The sequence below is a fragment of the Hyperolius riggenbachi genome, chromosome 8 (assembly GCF_040937935.1).
Source record: "Hyperolius riggenbachi isolate aHypRig1 chromosome 8, aHypRig1.pri, whole genome shotgun sequence".
NCBI classification, from domain to species: domain Eukaryota; kingdom Metazoa; phylum Chordata; class Amphibia; order Anura; family Hyperoliidae; genus Hyperolius; species Hyperolius riggenbachi.
The window spans coordinates 261152994-261177862 of record NC_090653.1 but is presented as its reverse complement, the minus strand read 5'-3'; the positions used below and the strand labels follow the sequence as shown (position 1 = coordinate 261177862).

Here is a 24869-nt window from a genome sequence, read left to right as displayed (position 1 = left end):
AGGAACTACAAGTCCCACAATGCATTGCAGGAGTCTGACAGACACAGTCATGACTCATAAAGGCAAATGCATTGTGGGACTTGTAGTTCCGTAACAGCTGGAGGGCCGAGTTTGCCCATGCCTGATCTAGAGGCTTCCATCCTCTAAGTTAAAGTGTACCAGAGCTCAAAACTAAAAAGATGTTATAAGTACCTGGGGCTTCCTCCAGCCCCATCCGCCTGGACTGCTCCCACGCCGGCGTCCTCCAATGTCTGCAGCTCCGGTACCGGGTCCCCGCACTTCCGTCAGTCGGAGCCAGTCTGACGTAAGGGAAGTGCGCCCTCTACGTAAGCAAAGAGCGTACTTCTCCTGCGTAGCTGGCCGCAATGACAAAAGTGCAGGGACCTGGGTTCTGAAGCTGTGGGCAGCGGCGTGGGAGCGATACAGGCAGATGGGGCTGGAGGAAGCCACAGGTACGTATAAAATCTTTTTAGTTTTTCAGCTGTGGTTTCTTTAAAGTACAGTAGAGTGCCGGTAATCTGGAACTCAACCAACCAGCACAGATTGCCGGGCGGTGCTCACCGTGGTGAACGGCAAGTTCTAAGGCTGTTTGTGGGTTCTGCTGTGGTTAAAAACTGGACACCATGGCTCCCCCAAGGTTAATATAGTTTCAATAACTGTATTTTAACATTTAAAACAGAGTTCATGGTATGTGTATAGCGTGGCGCATATAGTACTGTATTAGCTGGGCCTATTTGTGCCAAGCAACCAAAAGCCACACTTATCCAGCATCAGCCATTCCCTATTGGTGCCAGATAACCGAGACTCTACTGTATCTAACTTTTTATCAAATGTTCACTTCAGGTTCACTTTAACCGCTTAAGTACCAGCGGTATCTGACCCCTTAAGGACCAGAGACTGCTGGTACCAGAAATGGTGTAAAAGCGATAAATCGCCGCAGATACCCGCTGTAATTGCCGTCACCGCCGCACGTTAGGAACCTGGGCCATCCACTCTGCCGTCTCTATGACGGCAGAGTTCCTGTGAGCCGGTCAGGAGTCGCTTTCATTGGCTCCTAACCCTGCCTATCAATGTAAGCCAATGGGAGCTGCTTACGTTGATAGACAGGGCCAGCAGCCAATGAAATCGGCTCCTGACCCGCTCACAGGGCTCTGCTGTCTGCAGAGTAAGTGAGCTGCAGCGGGGAGACAGAGGCGAGATCGTCAGGAGTGACGAAAGCAGCGAAAACGTGCGGAGTCGGTGGACTGAAATCTACGCCCTGGCAGCAAGGTAGCCATTAAAACAGGGCGTAGATTTCAATCACTAAGGTCTTTAAGTAATTAAAGTGGACCTGAACTCTTGCACAGAACAGAAGGAAAACATAGAGAAATGCACCCTGTATGTATTTAGAGACTTTAGCCTGTCTAACTCTCCCTCATCTGTAACTAATCACAACTGTAATTTGATATCACAATTGTGTCAGCTGGCTGCCAAGGCAGAGAGTTAATTTGTAAATGCAGGATGTTAACCCCATATCTGCTTCCATGAAAGCAGGAAGAAGACACACTGCAGATTTATTGCAGGATTTGCATCAACAAAAAATGTTTTTCTTTAAATGTTATTATGCTGTTGCTCATCTTTTAGAGCAGAGAGGAAGTTCTGAGTTTAGGTCCACTTTATGGAACACCCCCCTCCATGGCCAGACACAACCTTGGGCAGTCACTGCCCTGGGCTGCAGCCTAAGCGGCCTCGGCAGTAATCCTGGCTGTCACGTACCTTGTTCATTGGGCTGGAAGGTACCTCATCGGGGGTGAGGCTCACACGCGCTCTCTCGTATGCCATGTCCATGTCGGATTTGGCTGCTTTGGGGCTGCCTGGAAAAGAAGGACAAGATGCAATAAGCGGGACGTCACCTCCTGGGGCTGCTTTGCTAAAGAGGAAGGACAGAAATCATCCATGGTTCCTGGTTTTAGAACTTTGTTTAATCTTCTAAACTTAAAAAGTGAACCTGTGTTACAGATTACAAGACAGGTCACCAAAGTATAGGTAGCCAGGCAGTGCCTCCTCCCAGTGCAAGTAGCCAGTGAGTGCTCCCCCTCCCTCAGTTTGCCAGAGGGCCCCACCCTCTTCAGTATAGGACACCGGAGGCCCCCATCCTTTATGCAGATAGTGCAGTGTACATAGCTCACCTACCCTGGATCCGACCACAAGCTGCAAGTCTTCCTCCTGTCCTCTGGGGGCACTGCATCTCTATGCTGAGAGCACCCTCTGTTGTCAAGTGACAGACAGCGATCTCAGCATAGTGATGGGTCCCTGTGAGGACAGAAAGGGCCGGTCGGTAAAATAATAGTCCGGTAAAATACCTCATCCGGTATTTTACACTTTTTTTCCAAGTTCACTAAAGTTTTCCCTCATGAGGCAGAAGTTTGGCAATTTACCGAACAAACATGCCTCAATTCACTAATCCCTGCTCGGTAAGTGTCACTCACCAGCCTTCTAGCAGGGCAGCAGGCAGGCAGGGAGCGGTGTGTGTGTGACTCGAAAATTTTCCGTCCTGTGCATACTGTCATCCCTTTAGATGTGCTGCAGCCACCAGGGGGAGCTCTTCTGTGTGCTACAACACATATAAGCACATCTAAAGGGATGCCTTTTGAAAATTTCCCTCATCTGCTTTGCTACTAGTGTTGTCCGGATCATGAACGATTCGGATCTTTGATCTATTTTATGAGTCGATCATCCGAATCATCAAAATGAGTGATTCGGATCGCAAAAGGGGTGGGGCCAGAAGCGACACGCCCCCTCTCAGCGGGCAGCGGGGTCCTGGAAGCAGAGCTGAGATGGATCGCTCTGTTGGATGGGAGGCAGCCTTGCAGGGACAGCAGGTAGATGAGAGAGGGGACATGGGTGCCACTGCCAGATATGTGTAGAGCACACATACTGGCTATAACGTGCTGATTATAGGCTGTCTGTTCGTAGTTGTGCACAGTGAACACATTGGAAGCTTTTGGCTTAGCACAGCTCAGTAACTTTGCAGGCACTGTGATTGAAAGGCAATATGATCCTCCTGCATTCGCTCTATACAGCTGCACTTATCTTCTGGGAATGCTTTCTTTCACTGTGCGACGTTTGCAGTCAAAGTGTACAGATGAGCATATAGGTGAAATATATGTAAAACATATGATTGCAGCATGTGGGTATTGTGTGCAAACATTTCTGCTCTCTGCTCGTCCCTCCTCCCATCTCTGTCCACTCCCTGCCCTCTGTCCATCTTCTCCCCTTCTATCTGTGTGTCCACCCCCCTCCCCTTCTCCTGTCCACAGCAGGGAAAGACCTGTCCTGCTAGTCATTTCACCCCCGAATGCTTCGGTAGTAAAATGATCCGAGATTCGGATCAAAGATCCGGATCTTTTCAATGATCCGATTCGAATCATCCGGATCATTGAAAAGATCCGAACTTCCCATCTCTATTTGCTACACCCGATTACCCGTCGCTTCAAATCAGCGTGAGAAGCAGGGCTGTGTGGCTCTCCCTATTGGCTGCCAGGCTTTCCCCAAAGGCTGTCTGTCAAATCTACCGCACAGAGACAGCATGAGGAGAGCCAGTTATCGGCTGCTGTGAGCTGGAGAAAAATACCAAACACTTTTGGCCGGTAAATGACATGCAGAAATCCTTGTGAATTGATATTTCTTGTGGCAATTACTGCACAAGTCAGTAATCTACCTCACTAGTCGGTAATGTTTATTTTCTGTGCGGTGATGGGTTTAGTGAATGTTAACTTGGGAAGGTGATCAGTAAAAATCAGCTGTTTTCAACATTACCGAATGCAGTAATGCTTTGTGAACAGAGCCCAAGAAAGATGGGTTACCATGGCTGGATCCCAGGGAAAGCGATTTATCCAAGAGCTCCACTGCACACTCAGCACCTGTCCCTTCTGGCGGTCTCCACCAGTGTATCTCAGGGTTACGGCTATTTGCCGTCAAAAAAGGTCCCTCGAGCTAAAGAAAAACTCTACTGAAAACAAAACTATAAATAAAATTGCTCTTTTTTTTTTTTTTTTTTTTTTTTTTTTTTTTTTTACAATATTCATTTATAAATGGCATTCTCAGTGTTTGCTCATTGTAAAATCTTTCCTCACCCCAATTTACTTTCTGAAATTTATCACAGTTGGTGACGTAGCAGAAAATATACCTGGTTCCCTCAAACGCTCTGGGAGGAGAATTCCGTATAGCTAAACAGCCTAGGCTAAACATGACTGGGAGGGCGGGGCCATATACAGCAATATATAGATATAGGAAGTGTTTCTGAAGCTGAAATCAGGAAAATTGCTGTCAAATGTGGTATCCTGAATAATTTACTGCATTTTACTCTTTGTTACTACAGGGCCTCTTTAACCTCCTGAGCGTCACGCTGCTCAGGAGGTGTTGTTATTTTTTGCCAGATTCTAAAATAATTGTCCCTAATGGCTACAAATCCTCTAGCTAGCACTAGGCTAGCTAGAAGAAGTCTCCGGCACCCTCCGATCCCCCGTTTATAAGTTACCCCCCTTGGATCCAGCGATCAGCGCAGCCTCCTGGGACAACTCCGGTCTTCACTATGGGGAGGATCGCACATGCCATCATGGGCAAACCCGATCCTCCCCATAGAGAGACCGGAGATGTGGCGGGAGGCTGCGCGATCGCTGGATCCAGGGGGGTCGTATAAACCAAGTAATCGCGGGTGATTGACGGGGATCAGGCGGTGCCTGACACTCTTACTAGCTAGCCTAGTGCTAGCTTAAGGATTTACAGCCATTAGGCACATTTATTTACTTATGGGGGACTCCTGGGGCCACAGAGCGGTATGCCCGACACATGGATGCATGTGTAGTACAGCTAAGAAATAAAACATTAGCAGAAGACATAAGTCTAATATTGTTTCCAGTACAGGAAGAGTTAAGAAACTCCAGTTATCTATGCAAAAGAGCCATTGAGCCCCACGAGTTTTAAAGTTGCAAAGAGCTCTGTCTTCTGAAGCTTATTATCTCAAGTGTCTGGCACTGTATTGTTTTTTTTTTCCTGCAGAGAACAGTTCAATAGTTCACTAGCCTGCTCTGTGAAATCATTTAGAAAGCTGGGTAGTGTGTAAACTGCAAATATTAGAGAATAATGCAATGTTATTAAAAAAAACTCTATACGAAAATGTACTAGCACCAATGGTTCAGTCGATGTGCTGTAATCACCTTTGGAGTCACAAGTAAATGTCCATATACTCCGTCAGATTAGCACCATCTAAAAGCGGTTTTATTGAACAATCTTCAGTTAAAAATGTTACATCACTTTAAAAGCCACATGTGGGTATGCCTCAGATGACGCACAGGCGTTTCGGGCCACTTCCAGTCCTTTCTCAAATCATGGCAGGCCCACACTGACAATAAGATTGCTTACGACCTATTTATAAGGCCCCCAAGAGGACCACATAGAGAACTACTCATTAGCATATATACATATTCATCAGTAAGAAAAAAACACCAATCGCATGATAGATAACAACAATATGGCCATATACACTGGAATTATATAGTCATGATCTTGCAGCATAATAAATACATATGATAGCATCAAAGGACACTCACCCAACGCTCCCCTTTTGTGTAAAACACTAGGGAAAGCATATAAATACGGATCATCGCGTCCCTATACGGAATCTCAATGCAGGCGTTAACAGCCAATCAAAGAAGAGCCTACAACGTCCGCTTATGTAGTCCACAAGACGGTATCCAATCCCCAGACGCGCAGACCCACGCAAACCCAATGTGCAGGCAGGGCGGGGAAGAAGGAGTCACTCATGTGGGAACCAATCATGTCCCCGCCGACGGCGTCCGCCTATAAAGCAGGTACAAGGGTGGAGCGTATGTACGCACTATCACAACCCACCTGCTACAAAAAGGACCAATGGCGTGCATATGAATAAATGCAGCCGCCAATCCTATCGCCGCCGAAAGCGTCCGCTTGAGGACTCCATACATAGCACCCCACGTGGTGTAGAGCATAGTTTCTCAACGTGTGGTACGCGTACCCCAGGGGGTACTTCTGAGGGTTCCAGGGGGTACTCGGGCTTGATATACTTAACCAAGAATAACACATTTAGAGTTTTAAAAAATGATAAATCTTATTTAAACAACACCAAATTAGTATTTTAGCTAATTAAAAGCAATAGTAAAAGCTTGGAAATGGTTTAAAACCAATTATAATGTACTAGGATTAAATATACATTTGTCAAGGGGTACTTGTGATAATGTTTACTATGCTAGGGGGTACTTCGTGAGTATATTGTTTTAAAAGGGGTACATACCAATAAAATGTTGAGAAACACTGGTGTAGAGCACCACGTGATCACTCACCGACCAATCAAAAATACGCCGATGAAAATCCGCATCTAAAGCGTAGAAAACAGAGGCATGGTGTGGTCACCGAGGCGATAAAAACGCCCCGTGACCGCCTACCAGCCGCTCTGTAAAACCAACCCCTATATGCACACATGGGTATGCCTGTACGTCCGCGCCACCTGAGATTGCCACCCCTATGGTCAAGGTGAAGAAGTGGGAAGCGAGAGCCAAGAGAGCCAGGGCAGGGCAACATGCCCAAACACAAATAGTATATAATATAATCAAATAAAGACCACAAAATCTGCCAGGCTCCAGCTACCCACACCACACCAACCATAATCTGCAAGAGAAGGACCGTAACCCCAGTGAAACCATGATTCATCAATACAGTAAAACATGTAAATTTTAAATAAGTGTAGCCAGGTCGTAGTCTCTATTAAGACCCTTAGGCGCAAGAGTATCAAGTTTATTAATCCAATAGTTCTCCCTTATAGCTAAAAGTTTATGTCTGTCCCCCCCCCTTCGTGGAATTGGTATTCCCTCAATCACCTGGACCCTAAGTTGTGACAGGGAGTGTTGTTTAAAGCAAAAATGTTCAGAGACCGAAAGTTCACAATTTTTATTTCTAATGTTGGACTTATGTGAAGCCAACCTATCTCTAAGGGGCTGGGTCGTTTTACCCACGTACCCCAGCCCGCAGGGACATTTCAATAGATATACCACAAATCTGGAATCACAGCTAAAGCTACCTCTAATAGTGTATTTTGTCCCCCGGCTGGGGTGGGTAAAAGTGTCCCCCTTCACTAAGTAGCTGCACAAATGACAACCCAAACAGGGAAATAATCCATTTCTTCTAATAACCTCACTTTTTTCAGGACCCAAATCATGTTTAACAATTTTATCCCTTAATGAGGGCGCTCTTTTGTAAGATAACAATGGCACGTCATGAAACTCTTTGACCGTGGGCAGTCCTTGCTTCAGCATGGACCAATGTTTGTTTACAATATGTCCGACCTTTTCAGATAGGACATTATAGGTGGTGACAAAGGGTATTCTTTCTGACACCCCCAACTTAATACATCCTCTGTTTCCTCCAAAGACTGGTTTGGGTTTAAATTTGAAATCAGTTCGTAAACAGTTAGGGGGATAGCCCCTCGCCAAAAATTTGTATGTCATCTCCTCCAGACGTAACGATCTGACATCTGGATCCCCTACAATCCTCTCGATCCTTTTAAATTGACCTTTAGGTATGTTGTACTTAATGTGTGGTGGATGGAAGCTGGAGAAGTGGAGAACGGAATTTCTATCCGTCTCCTTCACATACAAATCTGTTACCAGCTTACCCCCCCTCTTAATCACCCAAGTGTCTAAAAAACTGACCCTCTGCTGGTCAGCATGGACCGTGAGTTCAATAGCAGGGCAATTCTCATGTAATGCAGACACAAAGGCATCTAGGCTCGAGTGTGGCCCCTCCCAAATCAAAAAAATATCGTCAATGTAACGTTTCCATATCAGGGCATGTTTAGTAAACAAAAAGTTAGAGTAGACAAAAGCCTCCTCGTATAAGCCCATAAACAAATTAGCATAGGAAGGGGCCACGTTCGAGCCCATCGCAGTGCCCCTCCGCTGCATGTAAAAGGAAGATTCAAAAAGAAAATAATTATTTTTCAAAATCAACTCAAGCAGCTGCAATACAAAACCCTTTTGCCTCGAGTCAAAATCTGAACAAAGCATAAGAAAGAATTCAACCGCCTCCACCCCATCCTTATGGGGTATTGCGGTGTAAAGACTACTCACGTCCATGGTGACCAGCAGAGAGTCAGCCCCCAGATTGTCGATCCCTGCGATGGTAGTAAGAAAATCCTGTGTGTCCTTGAGGTATGATTCCAGTATGATCACCATTGGTCTCAATACCCTATCAAGAAAAATCGATATATTAGAGAATATAGAATCGATGCCCGAAACAATCGGGCGTCCGGGGGGATTATGAACATCCTTATGAATCTTTGGAAGGGTATAGAGGATGGGGATCCGAGGGAAATCCCTATATAGATACTTTTTGAGGTCCCTATCTATAATACCCTGCCCTTCGGCATCATCCAAAATTCTACCTATCTGGGATTTAATATTGGCAGTGGGGTCATAGGTGATTTTCTCATAGACCTGTTCATCACTCAACTGTCTAAGTATTTCTCTCCTATAAAGGGCTGTATCCATAACGACCACCGCACCACCCTTATCAGCTGCTCTTACAGTAATTAATTTATTGGATGACAACGACATGATAGCTCTACGTTCCTGAAAAGAAAGGTTATTAGTAATGTTTCTAATCCTCTTACACTCAAAATCTGATCTCAGAGATTTCACATCATCATTGACTCTATCTATATATGAGTTAATCACTCCATGTGATGATGGGGTGAAAGAACTCATATTTCTCAGTCCCCACTCCTTAAGTTTCAAACAGTCCCCGTTACCCCCCTGATTATGTTGAGGGTTACCAAAAAAACTACTGCTGAAAAAATGTTTCAACTTAAGAGTTCTAAAAAACTTTGTAAGTTCCAAATCTAGAGTGAAAAAATCTGGAAAGTTTGTGTGACAAAAGGAGAGTCCTCGATTGAGTATTTGATGTTCTGCTTCAGTTAACGTATAACTTGAAATATTCACCACTAGATCAACCGGAGTTATCTTCCCCTCCTCAATTGCATCCGAGAGTCCCCTTTCTGTTTCCCTTTGTTTCTTTCTTTGATACCTTTTTCCTCCCCGCCGCTTGTGCTGTCGGACTGGCCTGTCAGGTCGTCCGTTGAGGCTAAAAAATCAGACGACTGCTGGTCATCACCTTCCTTCGGTATACGGGGTTTAGGATTTTTCTTGGGGTTCCTGGGTTTCGCAGGTCTAGGATACCTAGCATGACCTTCTCCTGGGCCCCGTTGCCACCTATAGACGTAGCCCACACTGTAATCCTGTGTGTCCCTGTGAAACTTCCCCCGTTTGATCACCTCTAGAGAGGCCTCATATTCTTTAGTCATCAATGTGAGGTGTGCCCTGTATTTCTCAAAGTCGTCTTTCTCCATCATTTCAGCCAATTTGATCGTCAAGGCGGAGATTTGTTTATCAATCTTAGGCAGTTCCTTCATAATTTCTTCTACCGTGCACAACATCGCATCAAAGGCCGCACGGTTCCAGATGAACTCCCATCTGCCACAGAAATCAACATTCTTTGGGAACAGCACTGGTGCTACTTGTGCTCGGATATTTCTGGGGATCTTCCCATCTTTATAATACTCCACCAGCGTCTTTGCATGAAGTTCCAATTCAACGTATTTTTTATGTGCAGTCTCCAGCTCTCTCTTAACAACCTTCAGGTCTGGCTTTTTGAGGAAACCCCCACCATCGGGGACCAATGCCACAATATTGGCTGCTTGCTCATTGGAATATGCAAAGGATTTACTTGATGCTTGCATCCCAAGGTTCTCCATTGTGCTCTATACGACACTCCAGTCAACAGTTCTATACGAAAATGTACTAGCACCAATGGTTCAGTCGATGTGCTGTAATCACCTTTGGAGTCACAAGTAAATGTCCATATACTCCGTCAGATTAGCACCATCTAAAAGCGGTTTTATTGAACAATCTTCAGTTAAAAATGTTAGATTGAAGATCCCCAGAAATATCCGAGCACAAGTAGCACCAGTGCTGTTCCCAAAGAATGTTGATTTCTGTGGCAGATGGGAGTTCATCTGGAACCGTGCGGCCTTTGATGCAATGTTGTGCACGGTAGAAGAAATTATGAAGGAACTGCCTAAGATTGATAAACAAATCTCCGCCTTGACGATCAAATTGGCTGAAATGATGGAGAAAGACGACTTTGAGAAATACAGGGCACACCTCACATTGATGACTAAAGAATATGAGGCCTCTCTAGAGGTGATCAAACGGGGGAAGTTTCACAGGGACACACAGGATTACAGTGTGGGCTACGTCTATAGGTGGCAACGGGGCCCAGGAGAAGGTCATGCTAGGTATCCTAGACCTGCGAAACCCAGGAACCCCAAGAAAAATCCTAAACCCCGTATACCGAAGGAAGGTGATGACCAGCAGTCGTCTGATTTTTTAGCCTCAACGGACGACCTGACAGGCCAGTCCGACAGCACAAGCGGCGGGGAGGAAAAAGGTATCAAAGAAAGAAACAAAGGGAAACAGAAAGGGGACTCTCGGATGCAATTGAGGAGGGGAAGATAACTCCGGTTGATCTAGTGGTGAATATTTCAAGTTATACGTTAACTGAAGCAGAACATCAAATACTCAATCGAGGACTCTCCTTTTGTTACACAAACTTTCCAGATTTTTTCACTCTAGATTTGGAACTTACAAAGTTTTTTAGAACTCTTAAGTTGAAACATTTTTTCAGCAGTAGTTTTTTTGGTAACCCTCAACATAATCAGGGGGGTAACGGGGACTGTTTGAAACTTAAGGAGTGGGGACTAAGAAATATGAGTTCTTTCACCCCATCATCACATGGAGTGATTAACTCATATATAGATAGAGTCAATGATGATGTGAAATCTCTGAGATCAGATTTTGAGTGTAAGAGGATTAGAAACATTACTAATAACCTTTCTTTTCAGGAACGTAGAGCTATCATGTCGTTGTCATCCAATAAATTAATTACTGTAAGAGCAGCTGATAAGGGTGGTGCGGTGGTCGTTATGGATACAGCCCTTTATAGGAGAGAAATACTTAGACAGTTGAGTGATGAACAGGTCTATGAGAAAATCACCTATGACCCCACTGCCAATATTAAATCCCAGATAGGTAGAATTTTGGATGATGCCGAAGGGCAGGGTATTATAGATAGGGACCTCAAAAAGTATCTATATAGGGATTTCCCTCGGATCCCCATCCTCTATACCCTTCCAAAAATTCATAAGGATGTTCATAATCCCCCCGGACGCCCGATTGTTTCGGGCATCGATTCTATATTCTCTAATATATCGATTTTTCTTGATAGGGTATTGAGACCAATGGTGATCATACTGGAATCATACCTCAAGGACACACAGGATTTTCTTACTACCATCGCAGGGATCGACAATCTGGGGGCTGACTCTCTGCTGGTCACCATGGACGTGAGTAGTCTTTACACCGCAATACCCCATAAGGATGGGGTGGAGGCGGTTGAATTCTTTCTTATGCTTTGTTCAGATTTTGACTCGAGGCAAAAGGGTTTTGTATTGCAGCTGCTTGAGTTGATTTTGAAAAATAATTATTTTCTTTTTGAATCTTCCTTTTACATGCAGCGGAGGGGCACTGCGATGGGCTCGAACGTGGCCCCTTCCTATGCTAATTTGTTTATGGGCTTATACGAGGAGGCTTTTGTCTACTCTAACTTTTTGTTTACTAAACATGCCCTGATATGGAAACGTTACATTGACGATATTTTTTTGATTTGGGAGGGGCCACGCTCGAGCCTAGATGCCTTTGTGTCTGCATTACATGAGAATTGCCCTGCTATTGAACTCACGGTCCATGCTGACCAGCAGAGGGTCAGTTTTTTAGACACTTGGGTGATTAAGAGGGGGGGTAAGCTGGTAACAGATTTGTATGTGAAGGAGACGGATAGAAATTCCGTTCTCCACTTCTCCAGCTTCCATCCACCACACATTAAGTACAACATACCTAAAGGTCAATTTAAAAGGATCGAGAGGATTGTAGGGGATCCAGATGTCAGATCGTTACGTCTGGAGGAGATGACATACAAATTTTTGGCGAGGGGCTATCCCCCTAACTGTTTACGAACTGATTTCAAATTTAAACCCAAACCAGTCTTTGGAGGAAAAAGAGGATGTATTAAGTTGGGGGTGTCAGAAAGAATACCCTTTGTCACCACCTATAATGTCCTATCTGAAAAGGTCGGACATATTGTAAACAAACATTGGTCCATGCTGAAGCAAGGACTGCCCACGGTCAAAGAGTTTCATGACGTGCCATTGTTATCTTACAAAAGAGCGCCCTCATTAAGGGATAAAATTGTTAAACATGATTTGGGTCCTGAAAAAAGTGAGGTTATTAGAAGAAATGGATTATTTCCCTGTTTGGGTTGTCATTTGTGCAGCTACTTAGTGAAGGGGGACACTTTTACCCACCCCAGCCGGGGGACAAAATACACTATTAGAGGTAGCTTTAGCTGTGATTCCAGATTTGTGGTATATCTATTGAAATGTCCCTGCGGGCTGGGGTACGTGGGTAAAACGACCCAGCCCCTTAGAGATAGGTTGGCTTCACATAAGTCCAACATTAGAAATAAAAATTGTGAACTTTCGGTCTCTGAACATTTTTGCTTTAAACAACACTCCCTGTCACAACTTAGGGTCCAGGTGATTGAGGGAATACCAATTCCACGAAGGGGGGGGGGACAGACATAAACTTTTAGCTATAAGGGAGAACTATTGGATTAATAAACTTGATACTCTTGCGCCTAAGGGTCTTAATAGAGACTACGACCTGGCTACACTTATTTAAAATTTACATGTTTTACTGTATTGATGAATCATGGTTTCACTGGGGTTACGGTCCTTCTCTTGCAGATTATGGTTGGTGTGGTGTGGGTAGCTGGAGCCTGGCAGATTTTGTGGTCTTTATTTGATTATATTATATACTATTTGTGTTTGGGCATGTTGCCCTGCCCTGGCTCTCTTGGCTCTCGCTTCCCACTTCTTCACCTTGACCATAGGGGTGGCAATCTCAGGTGGCGCGGACGTACAGGCATACCCATGTGTGCATATAGGGGTTGGTTTTACAGAGCGGCTGGTAGGCGGTCACGGGGCGTTTTTATCGCCTCGGTGACCACACCATGCCTCTGTTTTCTACGCTTTAGATGCGGATTTTCATCGGCGTATTTTTGATTGGTCGGTGAGTGATCACGTGGTGCTCTACACCACGTGGGGTGCTATGTATGGAGTCCTCAAGCGGACGCTTTCGGCGGCTATAGGATTGGCGGCTGCATTTATTCATATGCACGCCATTGGTCCTTTTTGTAGCAGGTGGGTTGTGATAGTGCGTACATACGCTCCACCCTTGTACCTGCTTTATAGGCGGACGCCGTCGGCGGGGACATGATTGGTTCCCACATAAGTGACTCCTTCTTCCCCGCCCTGCCTGCACATTGGGTTTGCGTGGGTCTGCGCGTCTGGGGATTGGATACCGTCTTGTGGACTACATAAGCGGACGTTGTAGGCTCTTCTTTGATTGGCTGTTAACGCCTGCATTGAGATTCCGTATAGGGACGCGATGATCCGTATTTATATGCTTTCCCTAGTGTTTTACACAAAAGGGGAGCGTTGGGTGAGTGTCCTTTGATGCTATCATATGTATTTATTATGCTGCGAGATCATGACTATATAATTCCAGTGTATATGGCCATATTGTTGTTATCTATCATGCGATTGGTGTTTTTTTCTTACTGATGAATATGTATATATGCTAATGAGTAGTTCTCTATGTGGTCCTCTTGGGGGCCTTATAAATAGGTCGTAAGCAATCTTATTGTCAGTGTGGGCCTGCCATGATTTGAGAAAGGACTGGAAGTGGCCCGAAACGCCTGTGCGTGATCTGAGGCATACCCACATGTGGCTTTTAAAGTGATGTAACATTTTTAACTGAAGATTGTTCAATAAAACCGCTTTTAGATGGTGCTAATCTGACGGAGTATATTAAAAAAAACTCTATAATTTTGAAAATAAAAATGATAAGTTTCTTTGCTTCTAATGTTCTAGTAATTATCCGTACTACACAACCAATTCATTATATCATAATATTTTTTCGCTTCAGTGTCTCTTTAAAGACTGCTTTCTAAGTTCTGGAACTGGGGCAGGCATTGCAAACAATGAATGTTCAGTCCTAACGCTCCATCTTCGACGCAAGAACCCGAAATGTCAGAATTAGGCCGCTCGCGGTTTAATAAAGCACACAGCGTTCTGCCGAGTCACACAGACCTGACATCCATACGCGGGAGTGCGCTGGTATTTTTAGTTAGGAAATATAGAGGAACTGCTGAGACTACAAGTACCTCATACTGACAATGCCGCTCTGACTAGGGGATCTATCTTTCATGCCTTTATACCATTGTAGTCAGAAGCCCGCAGAACGCCGCTCTTGCATGCGCCGTGCCTGAAGTGATAATTAATCTAACACGAGGAGATATAAATATCTGGGGCGGAGGAACGGTGGGAGATGGAGAAATCAGATGCTTTCTAATTAATCATTGCAGGGGGAAGGGCAGCTAAGCAGAGATCAAACAAGCAAGGCACAAAGTGGATCTTAACTGACTTTTAGCATTTGCGTTCATCAACAGATGGCTGCTGGCAGAACGGATACAAAATGGCCGAAGTCTCGCTTGTGAGAGGAATTCTATAGGGATGTCAGTTGAGAGTGTGCAGACAGCTCTCAGACTTAGAGGGAAGCTGAAGTGAGAGCAATACAGAGGCTGCCATTTTCATACCATTATAAACAATGTCAGTTGCTTGACTTCCAAGAGGTCACTTTAACGCACACGTTCAGGCAGATTTGTTTATTTTCTTTGCAAATAAAACAGTTACAATGGGGTTTAGAAGACAGAAAGATAAAAAAAAGAGGAGGTCTGCACACTGCCACGGCTAACTTTTATTCTGGACGTATCTGATCACAGCACCAAAAGACACATAGCTGACATGTTTCGGACCTGTCTGGTCCTTAATCATTGGGGTTTAGAAGACTTTTGTACATGATGTATACAACAAAGTCTTTAGGTATTCCTTCATACCAAACAAATGGGTGCACGAGCAAGACGGGTGCGTGGATTGGCCATGCAGGTGCAGTTGCGCAAGACACCCAGACAAGTCACGCAACTAATAGACCCACCAGCGAGAGTGGGTGGGGGGGGGGGGGGGGGGCAGAGCAAACCGAGGGCTAGATTTATCAAAACATTACCAACAGTTTTTTCTTCTTAAAGAGATACTAAAGCGGAAAAAAAATATGATATAATGAATTGGTTGTGTAGTACGAATAATAACTAGATCAGTAGCAAAGAATTTATTCTCATATTTTTACTTTCAGTTATATAGTTTTTTTCATAGCATTCTCTAATATTTGCAGTTTGCACACTACCCAGCATTCTACATGATTTTACAGAGCAGACTAGTGAACTATTGAACTGTCCTCTGGAGAGAAGAAGAAAATACAGTGACCGACACTTGAGATAATACGTTTCAGAAGACAGAGCTCTCTGCCACTTTGAAAGTGGTGGGGCTCAATGGCTTTTTTGCATAGATAACAACTGGAGTTCCTTAACTCTTCCTGTACTGGAAATAATATTAGACTTATGTCTCTGCACCTAGTGTTTTATTTTTTCTTTTTTAGCTGTACTACACATACAAATCATTATATCATTTTTTTTCAGCTTCAGTGTCTCTTTGTTCTAACCAGCAGGGGGACTGTTCTGCATGATAATAAGAAACTTCTTAAATCCTACGTAATAGCAGCAGTTTAGCATGAATTTCTAGAGCTGCACTACAGTAAAGAAAAGTGCAAATCCCCCCTAAATTGACACAGATTAAGAAGTGCTTAAAGGGGAACTTCAGCCTAAACAAACATACTGTCATTAAGTTACATAAGTTATGTTAATTAGAATAGATAGGTAATATAATTTTTTACCCACCCTGTTTTAAAAGAACAGGCAAATGTTTGTGATTCATGGGGGCTGCCATCTTTGTCATGGGGGCAGCCATCTTTTTGGTTGAAAGGAGGTGACAGGGAGCATGAGAGACAGTTCCAACTGTCCTGTGTCCTGATAACCCTTTCCAGTTGCACACGCTAGGCTTCAAATGTCAAATTCAAAGTGTAAAAAAAAAAAAAATTGCACCAAAACAGCAGAACGAGAGCAACATCATCAGAAATCCCATCATGCTTTGCACAGCATATGGGGAAAAAAGCCTGGGCATTTTTCTTCTGTGCAACTAAAAATGAGGCTTGGATAAGAGAAACAAAGTTCTGATGCTGTGAAACTGTTAAAGAAACACCAGGCCTTTTCAGTGCTGCTGAGTCGATTTTTAGTCCGGAGGTTCACTTTAAGAGCAATTCTACAGATAGTGCAGCAGTGCAGGTTAGGCATGATTTGTGACGTGCTCCTCCCCCCTGACGAATTCTACACTCAGAGCTGCTGGTATCAATACAGCAGGTGTGTTGGTTACCTCAGCAACTGCAATTTCGCTCACACAGTGAAGATGAAATCCGCACACTCGCTGGTATAGTCCAAGGGTTTTTATTTGAATCCAACTTGCAAATACAGAAATTTGGCTGACATGTTTCGGATAAGATCCTTACTCATAGCCTAAAACACTGACATCTTGGTGGAACATATATACTGTCAAGACCGCCCATAAGGGCGTATATTCCTCCGCCCATGGGAGGAAAGCCCTGACTCAAATTTAAAGGCACAGATCAGGGTCTGCAAGAATATGTCCACCATAACACTATATATAAAATGACAACAATGACAAAAATACAATAGCAAGGTAAAAAGGTACAAAATTACAAAAATAGAAAAACAGTAAAACGACATCAGTATATAAAATTAATATCCCACCTGGCATTTAAGCCATCAGGTTCCCTAGTACCCATCTGTAGAATACAAAAAGCTTCTCTTATTCGTAGTTTTTTGTAAGCATCTCCTCGTCTAAAAGAAACAGTTACCCTCTCAATCCCCTGGAAAGTGAAACCCCTCATATTACCCTCATGTTTCTCCCTGTAGTTCACACTGCACGAGTTTTCTATCCTTAGGTCACGCTTTAAAGCGAGGGGTTACTCTGACCCAGATCTTGATAGGGCTCAGAGAATTGCTGCCCCTAGAGATAGAGAAATACTTTTGAGGGACAAATCCGATAGTACACGGGTCCAGAAGTCCAACGATGGCTCTATCAACTTCATAACTACATATAGCCAACAGTATGACAAGGTGGTGCAGGTCATCAAGAAATATATCCCTGTGCTATATGCGGATGATAAGCTACAACAAGTACTCCAACCAGGTTGTAGGTTCGCCTACAGAAAGGCCCCATCCCTGGGATCCACCCTCTCTCCCAGCCTCTTTCAGTCCTCTGCTGTTCCGGTGCGACATACTTGGTTGTCCACTACCGGATGGTACAGGTGTGGTTTCTCTTCCTGTAATTATTGTACTTACCATCATTCTTCACGTACTGTCTCATCCATGGCTAATCAGAGAAATTTCCCTTTACGCCAATTTATCAATTGTAACACGAAATCCGTTGTTTACGTGGTCACATGTACAATCTGCAGCCTGCAATATGTTGGCTGCACTACACGTTGTTTAAGACAAAGGATCTCTGAACATTTTAATGGGGCCTCGTGGAAAACGGATAATATTAGCAATGTGGCGAGACACTACAGGGAGAAACATGAGGGTAATATGATGGGTTTCACTTTCCAGGGGATTGAGAGGGTTACTGTTTCTTTTAGACGAGGAGATGCTTACAAAAAACTACGAATAAGAGAAGCCTTTTGGATTCTACAGATGGGTACTAGGGAACCTGATGGCTTAAATGCCAGGTGGGATATTAATTTTATATACTGATGTCGTTTTACTGTTTTTCTATTTTTGTAATTTTGTACCTTTTTACCTTGCTATTGTATTTTTGTCATTGTTGTCATTTTATATATAGTGTTATGGTGGACATATTCTTGCAGACCCTGATCTGTGCCTTTAAATTTGAGTCAGGGCTTTCCTCCCATGGGCGGAGGAATATACGCCCTTATGGGCGGTCTTGACAGTATATATGTTCCACCAAGATGTCAGTGTTTTAGGCTATGAGTAAGGATCTTATCCGAAACATGTCAGCCAAATTTCTGTATTTGCAAGTTGGATTCAAATAAAAACCCTTGGACTATACCAGCGAGTGTGCGGATTTCATCTTCACTGTGTTCCTGTCCTGCTGTCTGGCATCCAGCACCTTGCTTAAAGGTATCAGAGGTAGAGCGGTCTGTCTCTATTTGTAAATTCGCTCACACACTGCACTGTCTGAGAAGCCTTCTTAACTCCTCTTGTTTTTACAATTTAAAGAGGAAATCCGCACTATCTAGTTATTTCTTAAGATAAAAACAAAAGAAAGCAGAAGGTTGGCACTACAGCGGTATAACATTGACTGCTCAGCTTCAAGGACATGCAGTATGCACAGGAGGATTAAAAGTACACCTCTTCTCTAGAACCTCTTCAGCGTGCTCAAGCAATGCGGAATTACGTACACGTGTGTTGTACGTTGACGCAAGGTGTCAATACGTACGCACATGTGACGCGGAAGTATGGGCGGCGCTGCCACCGGAAGTAAACGCTACAAGCCGGCTTTGGAGGGTATTAAAGCAAGAGCCTTTGCCCATAACGTTGCAGCCTCCGTAGAAGCGCCATCCAGCGCGAAACGGCCGTCAGGCATCCTGTGCCCAGCACCCACCACCACCCACGCCTCCTCTCACAAGGCTATGTGCTTATTTTATGCATTTTTTGCAAGATGTTGCACGTTTGCACTTTATGAATGCTACAATAAATTGAACACTTGCAGCAGTTTTCTTGCTTCCTTCATTTGCTTATTATTTCTTAAGATGTCTGAGACAATTCTGCACGGATTTCTAAAAACCTACCAATATTTTGTCTCAGACACTCTTGCATAAATGTCTCCCTCAGGGTCCTCATGGACTACGTGGGGCTGGAGGAAGCTCCAGGTAAGTTCAGTATGACATTTTTCATTCTGTTCAGGGTCCCTTTAAAGAGAATCTGTACTCTAAATTTTTTACAGCAAAAAGCATACCATTCTATTCATTATGTTCTCCTGGGCCCCTCTGTGCTGTTTCTGCCACTCTCTGCTGCAAAACTGGCTTGTAATTGCCAGTTTTAGGCAGTGTTTACAAACAAACTAACCAGCTTGTGATAGGCTCACATAAGCAGAGTGTGTGAGTCATACAGAGCCTGCAGGGGGCCTGCAGAGGGTGTGTATAGCTTCTATCAGATCACAAGCAGCCCTGCACATTCCACACATTCAAGCCTTAGCCCGACAGACAGGACAGAGGAAAGGAGATAAGATTTATTACAGAGGCAGTGCAATTAGGAAAGGCTGCAGTAAGCCAGAGCACATTAGAACAGGCATAGGAACTTATAGGATAGAAGAACTAAGGCTGAAAAATTTGTTACAGAGTCTCTTTAATAAACAGATTCAGTTCCACTTTAAAGGAAACATCTGAGCTCTATTAACATAATAAAATGCACTTACCTGGGGCTTCCTCCAGCCCGTGGCAGCCGTCCTGTGCGATTGCCGCAGCTCCGCTCACCACCGGCGCAGTATGTCCACTGCACCAGCGCGAGCGGCTCCCAGAGTCGCACTGACATCATTCGGACTGTACTGCGCAGAAGAAGTAGTTCTGCGTCTGCGCAGTACAGTCCAGATGATTTTAGCCTGACCAATGAGCCGGATGCTGAAGAGCAACAGAAACCGCCCCGGGAGCCAACCTGGCGAGGTCGGCTTCTCCACCGGAGGGGACCGGGAGCTACCGGAGCTGCGGCGAGGGCACAGAAAGGCTGCCAGGGGCTGGAGGAAGCCCCAGGTAAGTGGATTTTTTTATTTTTAAAGTGCTCGGACCTTCCCTTTAAGTATCTATGGATTTGGTACTGGTCTTGCTGGATGTTCTGATGCTGCTCCGTTTGAATGGTTTATGGGGGGGGGGGGGTTCCACTCCTCCGCTATTGCCCGTTCTACACTCTGTACAGCGCTATGGCAGATGTTAGCGCTATAGAAAAATGAATGATAAAACCGTCAAACTTTCTGAACGATCAGACTTGAGTGAATTGACTATTTCACTCGGCTTACCTGGAATTTCGGCTAGGCTGGACGAGGAGCGGCTTCTGCGATGGCCGGAGGCGGAGCCGTCTGACGCAGCAAACTTACTGGGGTCTGAAAGTAAAGGCAAACAGGTTGAGTTATGTACAGACGTGTGCAAGATGTGAGCTGCTCTGTGCTGATCCCGCTGTTTACTGCCAGCATAACGCTCTACAAGACCCTCGCCCGCCTTTCCTCTACTTAATAAGGTTGGCTACTCAACTCTCGGGGCAGGTATAGTATATGGATCCCAGCGGCGTTCCACAACGACGAGCGTTACAGTAAAAAAATAGAGATCCTTCTTAGCATTTCCCATTTTAAGTGTGGCTATTTTTAAGCCAATTCTGATGTCATTTCCTCCCTTAGTCTCCTCTGTCTGATTTGCCTGCCCTTCACTATAGAAAGTGCATTATCTCAGCATGAGAAATATTGGCCAATCAGAGAGGAACAGAGGAGTGGGAGAGGAAAACAGAAGGGAAAGAGGCTTCAGCCAATCAGGCTGCATTAGTTAAGTCTGAGGGGAAGTACAGAACAACCCAGCATGCCCTGCAACTTCCTTTTTGTGTACCAAATTTTGTGTGTACCAAATAGGAGTCAGGTAAACTGGAGAATGATCATTTATCAACAAGAAAAGTAATAGTGAGTTTAACTTTTGGATTGCCTGGTTAGCATCCTCATTACTTATTTACCAGATAACAATAAAGAATTGATTTTTGATTTTATGCGCGACAATTACTCTTTAAATAATAGCCATAACTATTTTTTTTTGCTGTGAGCCGGGGTTATATACAGACCTGTAGTTTGTGTCTGTGATCTCCCATATCACAAATACTATAAAAACAATGTATACTTTCCCTTTAAGGAATTACGAGTACAATCCTCACGTTTGTACCTTTTTGTTATTTTAAGATGTGATGAAGAAATGTGTGTATTTATAGCGGTGACAGTGATAAATATACTCGCCCGCCTGCCAGCGCTCAGTAACACCTCACCCGCTCACATGTTATCACCTTCTGTAACCTGCTTGCTGAGTGACGGATCACGCTTCATACAGCTGCGCTACACAACTACCGCTGTTATCCTATAAATATCACCCGTCGTGTGTCACTTCTGTCACCGTCACAACAGCGGCTCCCGATGCCACAAGCTGCAAAGCGCTCCATCTTCCTGCGCTGGCCTGACAGCTACAGATGTGTATCCAAGCATCAGCGTAAAGAACCATAGAGAGCCAGATGTGTATCAGATAAAGGCTGGGGTACAGGGCCGGACTTCAGGAAGGGCCACATAGGCCCGGGTATTGTGCGGCAGCTGGCCAGGGGGCGGCTGGACATGGAAGAGGGATTGCTGCATATGGAAGAAGAGGCTGCAAATGGAATATGGAAGCTGCAGATAAGGAGCAACGTATGGACATAGGGAGCTGCTACTGCTCAAGTGATCTGTATATAACTGCAAGGGCTGCTGTACATGAAGGTTAGACATGGAAGAGGGGGCTGCACAAGAATTAGGAGGGGGCGCTGCACATGGAAGGGGAGGCACAAAAACGTTGGACTAGGGGCAGAAAAACTATAAAACCGGCCTTGCTGGATGTGTCACAGATACAGGCTGGGGTACTATCAGCGTAAGGAGGATAACAGCAGTGGACAGAAGTCGCAGTGAGTGTCGAGAAGTCTAAAGGTAGCCTAATATTAAATGCCCCCACCCCCCCAGTGTAAGTTATACATTACCTATCCATGGCCACCGCTTGTCTTCCACTGGATCCGGGCTTCCTCCGTTCTCCATATATGTGCGCCACGTGGTTGCTTAGTAACATGGGTGCTTGTGTGGTGTATGACATCACACACACACACCCTTACTAGGTAATCACGTGGGGCGTGCGTGTAATGGAGCAAGGAGTCCGCCTGGAGCCAGCGGAGGAGAAGCGGTGGCCACGGACAGGTAATGTATAGCATGCACTGGGCACCTGGGAGAACATTAAACATAGTGGGGGGAAAGCGCCGGAGTTTTTGTCATGTTCGTCCCTCATCCCAAAATCGCACGCAGTTACCGCCACACACCCACTCAAGCAAGTCGGCCCCTTGATCTTGCAGCATGCGTGATCGACTAATGCGACCAATTTCAGCCCAACATTGGTCACATTGTCGGTCGGGCATGCACTTGGTGGCATAGATTTTTATCTAATTCGATTATAATAATCGAATCAGGTGGTCAATCGGCTGGCAAGTCGCCTGATGTACGACTACCTTAAGGCTGCTTTCACAGTGGGACGTTACAGGCGCACTTTAGAGCAGCCTGTAACGCAGCACACCGCACAGTAATGAAAAATCAATGGGCTGTTCACAGTGCCCACGTGGGGTTACATTGTAACGCTGCACGTACGTTGAATGTGCTGCATGCTACGGCATTATGCGCGGCTAAGCCGCATTAGACTGTGCGCACATGCTCAGTAGTGTTGGAGGAGGAGGTCTTCCCTCCTCCTCCTCGGCCAGCCACATGGCTAATTAATATTCACTGCACGGTGTGACGTGCAGTGTTTACTTCCTGGAGCGCCGCTCTGTGTGGCGATTGGCTGGCGGGACCACGTGATGCTGCATGCGTCCAAGAGTACGCATCGCGGCATCACGGACGCCAGAGTGAGCTGCACAACGCGGCTCACTCTGACGTCCACATCTAAGAGCACCAGGTGTTGCGTTAGGGGCACGTTATGCGATCATAACGTCCCCTACAACGCAACGTCTTGGTGTGTAAGTAGCCTAAAGGGAACCTGAAGTGAGTAAAATTATTTAAAATAAACACATGATGTAGCTGCAAATGAATATTACATACTAACCTCACCGTCAGTTCCTCACAGAAGCTCACCATTTTCTTCACACAGTGATCCCTTCCAGTTCTGACAGTTTGTCAGTGAGAGAAGGCACTAAGTCCTATAGAGCCTTCCCGTTCCTCCTACGTTCACCGCATTCCACTACCAGCTCCCCTGTTAGCAGCCTCCGACCGACGGGTCAGAGACTGCTCTCTCTGCCACTGAGGGAGGCTTCTGCAGCCTTCAGAAGCCTGAGTGCTCCTGAAGACAGGCTGCTCCGTACTATGCATGTGCAAGGGCTCCTGAAGACTGCCAAAGCCTCCCGCAGCAGAAGAGAAAGCAGTCTCTGAGCCGTCGGGAGCCAGCCGTGGAATGCCGGACCGTGAGAGGATCGGGAAGGCTCTATAGGAGAGGTATGTGGAGAATGCCATATTTATTTCCTTTTAAGCAATACCAGTAGTCTGGCTGTCCTGTTGATAATCTGCCTCTAATAAATTTAGCCACAGGCCCTGAACAAGCATGCAGCAGATCAGGTGTTTCTGGCATTGTCAGATCTGACAAGATTAGCTGTGCGAGAAATCTCGTTAATGGGGACACTGACCTCAATGGAAACTCTAAAAAAAGGACTAGTATCTGGATCTCGGATTTTGCAGGATTTTTTTGGGGGGGGGGGGGGGGGTCGAAGGGGGTGATGTCACATGACCTGTACCCAGGTTTATAAATCTCATACACATATACCGTAATTTGCAGCTCCGTTGTCCTTACTATATTAGCACACAGCCTATATGATGCGCTCTATCAATAATGTAATGACGTCAGCGCCATCTTGTGACACAAGCCGAGAATGAATGTGCTGAAAACCCGTAAAAAGCTGATTGAAGAAATATACAGTAAAAACACATTATAAGAAGACAACAATGATCGCCCTTCCCAGGTGATACTTAAATTCGGGTGTGAAACATCCTCCCCTAATAACACGTAAAAGGGTTAGGAGGAGTTGGTCTATGAGATTCATAATTACATAGTTACATAGTTATTTTGGTTGAAAAAAGACATACGTCCATTGAGTTCAACCAATACAAAGTACAACTCCAGCCTGCTCCCTCACATATCCCTGTTGATCCAGAGGAAGGCGAAAAAACCCCCACAAGGCATGGTCCAATTAGCCCCAAGGGAAAAATTCCTTCCTGACTCCAGATGGCAATCAGATAAAATCCCTGGATCAACATCATTAGGCCTTACCTAGTAATTGTAGCCATGGATGTCATTCAACCCAAGGAAAGCATCTAAGCCTCCTTTAAATGCAGGTATAGAGTTTGCCATAACGACTTCCTGTGGCAATGCATTCCACATCTTAATCACTCTTACTGTAAAGAACTCTTTCCTAAATAAGTGGCTAAAACGTTTTTCCTCCATGCACAGATCATGTCCTCTAGTCCTTTGAGAAGGCCTAGGGACAAAAAGCTCATCCGCCAAGCTATTATATTGTCCTCTGATGTATTTATACAGGTTAATTAGATCTCCTCTAAGGCGTCTTTTCTCTAGACTAAATAAACCCAGTTTATCTAATCTTTATTGGTAAGTGAGACCTTCCATCCCACGTATCAATTTTGTTGCTCGTCTCTGCACCTGCTCTAAAACTGCAGTATATTTTTTGGAATGTGGTGCCCAGAACTGAATTCTATATTCCAGATGTGGCCTTACTAGAGAGTTAAACAGGGGCAATATTATGCTCGCATCTCGAGTTTTTATTTCCCTTTTAATGCATCCCAAAATTTTGTTAGCTTTAGCTGCAGCGGCTTGGCATTGAGT

The 24869-nt window shown here is 44.9% G+C and overlaps 1 protein-coding gene across 3 annotated transcripts in view; it reads right to left on the bottom strand.

Moving 5' to 3' along the window:
- PNPLA7 (patatin like phospholipase domain containing 7) overlaps window positions 1–24869 on the bottom strand; it is a 412399-nt gene that overhangs the window by 296319 nt on the left and 91211 nt on the right. For all 3 annotated transcript variants that reach the window (XM_068248745.1, XM_068248744.1, XM_068248743.1), the window contains 2 exons: window positions 20249–20332; window positions 1756–1853 (listed from right to left, as the gene is read on the bottom strand). In XM_068248745.1, coding sequence (XP_068104846.1) covers window positions 1756–1853; window positions 20249–20332 — 182 coding nt within the window. The remainder of the gene's footprint in view (window positions 1–1755; window positions 1854–20248; window positions 20333–24869) is intronic.